The sequence below is a fragment of the Atta colombica genome, unplaced genomic scaffold (genome assembly GCF_001594045.1).
Source record: "Atta colombica isolate Treedump-2 unplaced genomic scaffold, Acol1.0 scaffold281, whole genome shotgun sequence".
Classification (NCBI taxonomy): domain Eukaryota; kingdom Metazoa; phylum Arthropoda; class Insecta; order Hymenoptera; family Formicidae; genus Atta; species Atta colombica.
Window position 1 is genome coordinate 505,198 of NW_017259383.1, and position 11,577 is coordinate 516,774.

The 11,577-nt window shown below is 34.6% G+C and overlaps 1 protein-coding gene across 2 annotated transcripts in view; it reads left to right on the forward strand.

Moving 5' to 3' along the window:
* Positions 1 to 6,076: 6,076 nt before the first annotated feature.
* LOC108689922 overlaps positions 6,077 to 11,577 on the forward strand; it is a 48,641-nt gene continuing 43,140 nt past the window's right edge. For both annotated transcript variants that reach the window (XM_018196898.1, XM_018196899.1), the window contains exon 1: positions 6,077 to 6,363. In XM_018196898.1, coding sequence (XP_018052387.1) covers positions 6,326 to 6,363 — 38 coding nt within the window. In that variant the 5' untranslated portion in view covers positions 6,077 to 6,325. The remainder of the gene's footprint in view (positions 6,364 to 11,577) is intronic.

An 11,577-nucleotide genomic window follows, 5' to 3' on the forward strand; every position in this document is an offset into this window, starting at 1 on the left:
CAAAAGTTGCATAATCGATACTTTAGGTAAAGCTCTATATTATTAAAGTGTTACACATGAATGTAGCAGACTCATATGCAAGTATGTTTTCTTAAAAGAAAATGTTACATTGCAGAATAAATTTCTGCAATTTATAAATTATATCACTTGATTTATATTCGTTAGAATCTTCAATATATTAATAATAGTTTGATTTTATTTCATTCTATATATGTAACATAAGCTTTGATCTAAAATCTAAATGATTTAGATTTGAAGTTATGGCCTAAACAACCAAGGTCTACTTTTAATCATTTTTTTGTCATCGTATCTCTACAAGTAGTCATCTTTTGTTAGCCTATCTTTAGTCAACCGATTTATATATATTTTATATTAGGTGTACAATTTTGCTTCCGCCGTTTTTTTTCCGAAATTCAAGGCTTTATTGTAAAAAACTGGTTATACATTTATGATTCAAAGTATTGTCCATCGCTAGCCACTACTTTCTCCCATCTTTCGGGTAGCGTACGAATCCCGCGTCGAAAAAACTGATCATCTTTTGAGGCTATCCACGAATCGATCCAATTTTTTACTTCTTCATAAGATCGGAAGTGCTGGTCAGCCAGGCCGTGTGCCATTGATCGAAACAAGTGATAGTCAGAGGGAGCAACGTCTGGAAAATACGGTGGGGATGGGGTACGACTTCCCATTTCAACGTTTCCAAGTATGTCTTGACCACTTTCGCAACATAGGGTCGAGCATTGTCATGCTGCAAAATCACTTTATCGTGTCTCTCGTTGTATTGCGGCCTTGTATAATTGGATCTTATATTTTCGAAGAAACACTAAATGGTGCAATTTACAATACACAATTTCTTTGAAAACCATTTGCTAATATTCTTAGAAAATGTGGAATTATATATTCGAGGACAAATATGGTTTCAGCAAGACGTAGTTCTTGCTCATTCTACCAAGGCAATACAAAATTTATTAAATGAAAAATATACCGCATCGATAGATCGATTTGTAGCATCCACCTCGATCACCCAACTTTACGCCCTTGAATTACTTTCTGTGGGGATATGTCAAAGACATTGTGTACTCTGAACCTTCAACAATTCGTAATAATATGATTACTCGGATTACTACAACGCTTAAAAATATTTCACTGAAGATATTAAGAAGAGCAGTGAATCATTTAATACATCGAATTCATCTGTGTCGTCGAGTTCAAGGTCAAAACATTGAACATTTATTGTAAGGAACGGAAATGCAGGGCATATATTTTACTTTACTATAAATTTGTGACTTACAATTAGATTGATCTAGAATGTTTTTGTGTAATATACCAATGAATTTGTCTTAAAAAAGGCTGTCATATAATGTAATAAAAAATATGGCATTTCATTAAAAAAAATGAAGTTTATTTTGAAATGTCCCCAACGCGTCCACTATAAAATAATTATTTTCACTATATGATGTCCCTCTTTGTATTGAACATGTTGGTACAAACCGTATGTCTTTAAATTTTGCTAATAACACAGGCCCATAAATCATCTAGGGAAAAAAATTTTCAATCGAGAGCGATTTTCCTGAATGGTCCTATTTTGATGTCAGATTCGTATTCAACGATTCAAAATACATAGCTGGGTTTCTACCCCAGCACAAGGAATTTTTTTTTATGGACTTGTATAAATCGGTCACTTTATACGAATCATCCTGTATATTATATAATTATAATTTTAATAATATAAAATTAAAATTTTGTAAAAATGCAACGACTTGATTTTATTTTCTTAATTTATCACACAACTTTTTTCTTTTTAGCAGAAAGATAGAAAGAAATAATAATAAAAATATTTATTTGCATTAATATATTTCTTATTTAAAAAAAATAAGCTTTATTCTTTAAGATAAATATTAAATTTAACAGTTCAAAATAAATTAAAAATATATTAAATAATTTACGTGTGATTAAAATCTATTTGTAATTGACTTGTCAAATACTTTTTAGTATAAGTATACTAAAAGTAATACTTTTAGTATAATATGTAAAAAGAAAAATTAATTAACAACGATGTTGTTCGAGTAATGAAAATTAAACATATAAAAAGATTCCAGAAAAGAATTTCAGAATTGACTACGATATATAATACATATTACAAATTTCAATTTTAATTAATTCACAAAATTTAGACAGAAACTTTCATATCTTTCTTATATAATTCATGTAATTTTCATTGTGAATGTTACATGTCCTATGCAATATTCTAAGCATATTAATAAGTTTTGCTGAGTGTTTGCTCTTACACACTTCAACGTTATTTGCGATTAGACCTTGCTGCATTAAAGCACGACGAGTTGCCTGTAATCCAAGCCAAAGTAAACTATCATCACTCCGTCGTCTGTCAATCATCTGTCTCCTTTTCATTCTTTTAACGATTATTGATTGTCGCGATTTGCATACCGAGGCGATACAATCGCCATCAAAATGTTATCTTCTAATTTCACTCCTCACGAGTGAAATTAGAAAACGAATCGAAAATGTACAATATTAATTATCATAATTAAGGTTCATAAAAAAAGAGATTTCATTTTACTTTACATTTTCTGATAAATTGTTAGCTCAACGGAGAATTAATTTTTTCTTGAAAATGTATTAGTTCTCTCTATTGTGTCGACAAACAACGAAAGAGGTATAAATTTATAAAGAACTATCCTTCACACATTTTGATAACTTTGGATGTGTAAAGCATAAAAAAATATTAAATATTAATATTTTTTATTTACTTATGTCAAAGTTTAAGAGTCGAAACAATCACTCAAAAGTAATGGATTTTTTCATTTTCGGCTATTATCTTCGAAACTATGAGGTATATAACAAATGTTAAATTTTATATAGTGTATAAAAAATCTTTGGTATTTTTTATTTTTAGCACTGTTTATAGCTATTTATAACACTTACAGTATTTACATTTTTTGAAAATATTAAATTTTTTATAACCAAAGCCCATCAAAAGTGAGAGATAGTTCCGATATTTTCTTTATTAATAGATTGGAAGTTAAATCTAATTCTTTTTCGCGAACTTATTCGCGTGTAATTTCCAGTGTATCATCAGCGTGACTTTCTCCTCGAAGCTCCCTCACTTTATTCACCCCAGTATGCGTCAGCCCTATGCCTGTTTTTGCGACGAAACGTGACTGGCTGCCATTCCGCAAACGTTTTATCGAATCACGCGCGTTTTCCATCATACACCTCTAACATTCAGCACATCCGCGTTTTCCCGACACCCTCTTTCGTGTCTTGTTTACTCGAACTCTCCGTGCGATGGATCGAAGAAAGGTAAACGAAGCTATCTCCTTGTTTTCGATGAATGATAAACGAGTATACCCTGAGTTTCTACGCAGAATAATTACGTCGTTTCAAATACGCGCACATTTGCTTCCACGATATTGATCAAGAAACATTTGTGTTCTGTTATTTCTTTTAATTAATGCATAAAAACGTCATGTTTGCACATAACTGGCTCATACTTTCTAAAATTCAAAAATTTCAAATAGCTGTTGACTTGTTTCAAAATGCGGTGTGCAGGCATTGCACACGTGCGCCGTGCACGCCTGCAGCGATTCATTGTGAATGAGCCCATATGCCGCGAAAGTCATCCTCGTGTAACGTTATAAAGGGATGTCGGACAATAACGAATGAATCGCTACGTGCTGCGCGAATAATGCCGTCCGTTCTGCCGTGCCGATTACGATAAGCGCGCCGTCCTTAGGGACTATTTTTCCTCTTGTTCTTTGTCTGTATTCTTTCACCTGACGATTTGCATCGAATGATTATGCATCAATATTTAATAAACGATATTTTCATCGTCGTATGCAAATCTTGTCATGTTTTAGAAATCTAAATGCATTTTAGTCTTTAACATTAAAATTTTATAGGATTATCAATTCCTCATGCTAATATTCTATAACTTTTCATTGATTTCTAGATATCATTTTTCCTAATGCTTTTAAATTTTAAAATGTTTTATATATTTGTCCTGATTTGAAAACCATTAAATATTTTGTTAAATTATTCATTGGTCGGAAATTTTTGTACAACCACTGTATAATGTGAGCGAAATATTAGTTAGCATAAATTTTTATCATATATAAACATAAAAATTTAATAAATTTAATTACAACCCGTATATAATAAAAAGAAAAATTCTGTGGAACTTTGTGGAATAGATTTTTTTCAAGACGAAATTAGGTAATTTTCTCAACGTCAGAGAGCAATTTTCATTTCATCCCCAAAAAAAAACGGGAGAATTCGATTCCTTCGATTTTCGAGACATGCCAATATCTGCGTTCCCTTTTCTTTTTCTTTTTCTTCTTTGGCACACTTTACCGTACAGTTGAAGGACTTATTATCGGAAGCGAAGGAGAATACAACGGCAAGAGAAAATTGCTGATGCGCGCGATATCTACGTATTGATTTTGTCTCGAACTTTGAATCCGAATGTACCGGAACTGGTGAAACCGAACTCGTCCAGGTGAAACCGAGGACTCCAGACACTTCAGTCAGAAGACACTTGCCTTAAATTGAATTGTACTTTGGAGAAAGGAGCGACACGAACAGGCCAATGCAATTAGCTCGAGTATAGCCAAACAATTATACGAGTTAGTATCATTATAACTACTCCCGGCAAACATCATCAGAGAAGGATCGATATTACATGCTCCAATGTACGTCATGTGATCTAATTTCGATTCAATTTCAACGGAACTAGATTATTGCGTACGCATAAGCTGATCTCATTTCTCGGAATTAATCGCGAAAATAGAACGGTATATATAACTATATATATTTTGAGAAGGTATTCGCAAAAAAGAGTTTGTAAAATTTTTAAATCTCATTCTCCTGCAATGTAAGAAAAATCGATACGTGTCGCTTGAACGTGATATAACAACTTGAAAAATATTTGCCGTTTTGCTGTTGCCTGGCTAAAATCGCGCGCCATTATGTTAGTTTGGATTCTCGTACAAAAGTGCATCCTGCACGAGCATGAAGGACGGAAACAAGAAGAAAAAAAGAGACGAAAAACAAAGAATAAAATGAATGCTCGGCAACAAGGGCATTCAACGATGATACCAGATGAAAATGGAACTCATAAAATGCGGAAGCTCATAAAATGGGAAGCAAAAAATGGCAATTTTCAGTAAAGCTCTGTATCACTTGTGTCAGCATTTCCCAATAAGAGCAAAATTGCCAAAGCGAACGAGATACACCAGGACAATAAGGAAGACTCTAAAAAAAAACCTACGCTAAAACGCAACAACACGTTTTAAGAAATTGCGTCTTAAGTGCCGCGCCTTTGTAATAAACAAACTACTGGAGATACATTACTTTCTCTTTTATATAAAGAAATTATTGTAGCTTTTGAAAAATAGCTTAAAATTCCATACTGAAACGAATTATTTTTGTATGCGAGAAACAAAAAATTTTTTAATTTTTGAGTTTTATAATTATTGAGTTTGAAATATTTAAATATTTTTATCATGTAACAAAAAAGATAAAAATATGTAATTAAGAAAGAGAGAGAGGGTTGCAGAATAAAATGTGTTTAAATCAAGATCATTACAATTTGTTGATAATATAAAATATTCTAAACAAACCTTTTTAAAAAGGTGTAAGTTTTTAAGATAGAAAAAAATATCAAAAGAAAGAATTAAGAATTAATTTAAAAGAAAACGGCTTCTTTATTATTTGAGAAATTTTATAAAAATCGCACACCCAATGTAAATTTAGTGCCGGTTTCTCCGCATTGCGCGGCGATTTCTAGTCAAGACCACACTCTACGTCTCATGGGTCAATTCGATGGAGAATGTAGTGCGCAGCCGGCACAGACGGTTCTGTCAAAACCCCCCACCAATCCTTCGAGTACGGGTACAACCGCCACCGCCACCGCCATCGCCACCTCCACCGGTACTCCACCTCCAACTCTATCTCTCTTTCTCTTTCTCTCGTCCAACACTGCCGTCCACCACCATCGGCTCACCATCCACCATGGAAACCGACTAGTGCGCATTCTGATTTCAGTCAGGCAGACGATCTCAACCTGTCCAGGTCGATGTAAGCAGGTGTTCGTAGAAAACGATCCTATCTACCGGTCGTTGTTGCCAGCCGCGTTCGCATCGCGTTGGATTCTCTCTTTCATCGTGGATTTCCTGAGGTCATTTCGAGGTCACGGTGTCGAAACGAGAGGACAGGGTGACGGAACGGAGCTCGGAGCACCGCGAGCGGGAGTGCCGTCAAGAGGGTCGCGTTGGCGGGGCCCGGCCGGGATTTATGGAACCACCCCATGGATAGTAACATGTCAACCGCCGCCTTCATGCATCGGTATGAGAAAAAGAATATTAAATCGATATGCTAGTCATGTATACATGCATCTAACGCAGATACATACATATATGAGAAGCGTCCACGCTCCTCCCTGTTCGTGTCGTCGTCCGGTTGGGGTTTCTCGTGGTTCCCTCATGCGGCTTTCAAAAAGCTACCTCCGTGACCGATCGATGAGCTCGTTGCTATGTCGTGGCGCTGATAGAAACGCGTGAAGAGACCTCCATATAATCGCCAAAATACACATACCCAAGAAACACAAATAAAAATTAATAGAAAATCAAAATTTTATTTTGATTCTGAACATCATTAAATAGTCAAATTTATCATTTTGACTTTTATGACATCAAAATAAAGTCATTTTAATTTTTTTTATTTGATTTATTCCTTGGATAAGAGCATAGGTATTGAAAAATTACGTATGAACAAGTTCCAAAAAATGAATTAACATTATTTGAAGTGTATAAATATTAGCTGTACGATTGATATATTTGTTCGACTAAATACCAACGCTTCTGAATAGATCTTGTGCATGCAATACGTCGAAGAATTTTACATTTAACGCGAAGTTTGATAGAACCATCATTTACCATCTTCTAAAAATTGACTGATGACAAAAACACTGCTCCGTTCGTAACGATCGAGTGGATTGTGAAAAGATTTGCGTGCTTATGAAAGAATCCATCGTAATCAGTCTCAGAGTTGTTACTTCAGAATTGTACGAGAAACAATCGGTATTCAAACAATCGGTATTCTCTCGGTTTCATTCTCGCTCTATCATGCTGTTTCGACAAATAGTCGCTCTGCCCACGATTAATATTGCAAAAGAAAAAAAAAGCAAAAATACTTTCTCTATCTTCTCATACCGCACATTTTATTCGACAAATATCCCAGGAACACTAGGAATATCCTTAAGAATCCTAGGAATATCCTTAAGATATTCAGAAGATATGCAGACGTCTTTTGAATGTCTTTTAGGACGGCGTTTCTTGAAGGTCTGTGCTGTACGAATCACTTCCTCTTCTTTATGTAAAATTCTGACTTTTTTTATGTAAAATCTAAATTTTACATCATCTCCAAATGCTCTGCATTTAATTAACATTCAATTTTATGTCGGGTTCATTTAATAAAATATCTTATATTTACATATATAAGTTTATATCTGCGAGTTTTCGTTATAGTGGAATAAATTACACGTGCGAATCTTTATAAGGAGTTGTATACGTGTCGGAGGTAATGTTTTCGATCGAGGCACGACACAGTTCTCTATCCGATCGCCGAAGCGTGGAAGACTCTCGAGAATCCAGTCGCGGTAATCGTATGCACTTGCAAGGCAGCACGGCAGAGGCTACTTAGACGGCATTCCATTAACCTGCATTTTCGCAGAGGCGCATCACCTGTTCGGTTTCCCCGTGTACACGACATGATGTCGAATCGGACCAGCCCGGTTTCCTTGAACCTGCGGATACCGCAGCCATTGACCGCGCGCGGCCGGCTCTCGCCTCGTCTCCGTGACGAAAGGCCCTAAGTGCGCACCGTTCTCTCTCTCTCTCTCTCTCTCTCTCTCTTTCTCCCTCCTCCTCCTTCTCCCTTCCTCCGCATCCGTTCCCCACCTTGGCGATCTCTTTCTCACCGGACACCACGCGGACGGATACGCTTCTTTGGCGTTTCTGTGCTAAAACGCTAATTACTCTTCTGCTAATTGTACTTTTTTGAGCGACATTCTTTGAACACGATATCTTTTTATAATTTGTAATAGAAACTGGACGTATTGACAGATGTCATAGCCTTTTTGCAAAAAGACTAAAAAGTAGATTAGCGGCCATTTTGCATAAAGGCTGGCCCTTTTGCATAAAGACTAGCTTTTTTGCAAAAAGACTAATATTATTGGTACAATCACGATCAATTGTTCATTCTGATTATTAATTGTCAAAATCATCGATCTTCCAAAATCCTTCCAACATATTATTTCAACCTCAGACGATACCAAGAATGTACATATCTCACGCAGGAAAAAACACAAGTTTGCACACGCGCACGATGCGAGTTACGCGAAATGCAAAGCGAGCAAAACTCTCTCAGACGAGAAGAGCGACGAGGTGTATATCTCTCCGGAGCCGCGGGATATATTTTATCAACGCTGGCGGTGCATAAATCCCTTTTTCTTTCGCGCGACTACCAAGCCAGCTTACTCACTCCGCATTAATTCCGGCCGCGTTACCCTCCTATCTTTCCGGCCCTCCGCCTCGCGCGCATCGAAGTGCATCCCCATGTTCAGATCTCTAGGTGCGGCGGCTGGTTGCGAACTCGTACAAAAGCGAGACGCCGAGTGGCAATCGATATATCTTTCTATCTCTCTTTCTCTCACTCTCGGTTAGGCACGTATATCCTGCGGCTATCGGATGACACGGTGTCGATGGTCGAGGAAAGGAACCTTATGGATACGACGACGTTGCCTCGCGAAATGAACGGCTGTGATTGCGATCTCGGTTCGCGAATAATCCTCGGTAGATGTACGATCGGGATAAAAAAAAAGAGGAAAAAAGGAAAAAACGCTCGGACACGTCCCAGCGAAATTGCGAAAGCGATTTGCGAGCATGTAAATTACAGCACCACTTCGCAGAATCACCGCTCATACAGCAGACAGACGTATCCAGTGGGCATTTATGGACCTCCATGAAATATCTGAACGTCTTGAGAATTATTCCTTGAGAATTATTTATGTTAAATATATAAGAGACGCTTCTGATAAAATATTTTATGCGAAAACTACTGGAGATAAATCAAATTAACGTGACAATATCAACTGTTAAGAAATAGCGTTAAGCGAAAGCTAACAGTAAATAAATCTAGGTAGAATATACAAAGAAAAAAATTTTACTGTATATAAGTAATTAATTGTTTCAAATGTATTTTAAAAAAGTTCATATGTCTACAATCTATCATAGTAAGTTCATCAAACATCAAATTTATTCAACATATATTCTTCTAATGAATTAAATACTTTAATCAAGATTAAAACAAATTCGACTTGCTTATTATATTCTCTAAAATCGTTACTTCGATCAATTTTATATTCTTCTAGAAAAAAAAATAAATTCTTATTTTAAATAAAAGAAATGATATGATATTATGATATGGCCTCCTATTTTATTTTTATTACATTTTATACAATAACTTCGTTAATAATCAAAATTTAAATTTAAAACTTAATAATTACATTTGTCAAAGTATTGTTCAATCGATTCTAAACTCAAAGTTACGAAATATTTATTATATAGGACATTATTTATAAAAATATAGCGACACTGCATTAACGAAGAGAAACAGGCATGATAATTTCCTCCTATAAAAATAGATTTAAAAAATTGGTTTTGTTTAAAAAAAACAGTGTTTGATAATAAAATTAATAAAATAAAAAAACATTTTAGAATGTATGTAAATAAATGTATATACATACACATAACTTCTGCTTATAAGCTGCTCAGTACTAAAAATAGTACACGTAATATAAATTATAATAGATTAACAGAGTTATAATCGATTATCAAAAGTGATTATTTTGATATAAAAACTTCAAAAAAGAGACCGTAAGTAATCAATACGCACAGACGACACATCAGCAAAATGCCATGCTATGTATACATTCAAATTTGCATAACTCAAAATATATAGTCAAATAAAATGTTGAAAAGCACACAACACACTCAAATATACATATAATATATTCATGTGATAATACGCTGAACTTTAAAAAAAATGAGGAAGGAAGATATAATTAAATGCTAAAATGTATCTTAGAAACGTTTCGAAATACTTGAAAGTAAAAATGCATTATAATAAGTGCTGGCTATTGACTATTGGCATATTAACGTCATAGTGTAACGGCGAGCTACTGGTAAATAATTCCATACGTAATCATTATAATTTACTATATAATAGCGGAGAGAGATATTAAGGGAGACCACAAAGTCTAACATGATACCATCTTCTTCTCTATATAATAATGAATTTTTCTAAAATTTGTAATAAGTTTATATTTTAAGATTATTATTAAGAAAAAATATTCTTTGTTAAAGATTATCATTAAAAGGAAGAAAATAAATTGAATATTCATTTTTCTTAGCAATAGAATAATATTTTTCTGCATAGGTATACAAATTATAAAATCAATATGAAAGTCAAAATATCTCCAAAATGACTCCATAATGTCCACATAGATTAATTTTAGTCTCGGTTGAATTTACTCTTTATCCTTTTCTGATTCTTAGAACTAGAAAAAGATAAAAAGTAAGTTAAACTAAGATTTAAATTAATGTACATCTGCATAAGTTGCATTTGAAAAATTTATCTGAATACTCTAGTGAATCATCTTACCTTTATCCATTATACGAAAATAAGAATAAAATATACTTAGGCACTCGGATAAAGTTTCCAAACGCAACTTAAAAGCCTTTTTAATCAGTAACGATTCATTTTAATGTTATCGTGGCTTGTTGTTTTGTTTGCGAAGCCTCGATTGGAAAAAGCTATTCATAAGCAAAAACACCATTTCCAGAAAACATATGTTTACAGATTTTATTCTACCTCGTAGGATGTAACTATTTACAGCTTCCATTAATGTTAACTATAAAATAAATTTAAAATTTTATTTTCCTGAGTCTCGAACACGAACTTTTGGCTTTGATGTTCTTTTTCCCTAGTTGGCACTTTCTCAATTATACAAGGCTTGCTCTGCGACGCAGAGAAGGCTGCCGTAATTCGAAGTACATGTTGGCGAACTGGAGCAGCGAATGCGCGGAAAAACATACGGAAAAAGAGGATTTTCTCCTCGGCAACCGGTCGTACTCTCTAGCACTAGTCTAGAGAGACAAACAGTGTGACACTTTGCGATACGAGAAAGAATAAGGTCACACAAAGTTAGCGTGCTCGCATTCGATCACGGCGCTGCGCCATTCGCGTTAAAAGTTCATTCACGATGCAGCTGGAAGTTCCGCATGTTTCTCTGCTCGCGACTCATTGCGACCGATAATTTAACTACCTCTGTATTCGTGACAAGACGAGAAGTTCGATAATAGAGGATGCAAAGTGAAACTCACATTGGCGGATTCAGAAATTTGTTAAGGGGGTCGTTGGCTCGCCGCAAAATTTTTTTTAAAGTCAAATATAAAAAGATAGCATATTAAATTATTAATTTAATTATTATATTATTAT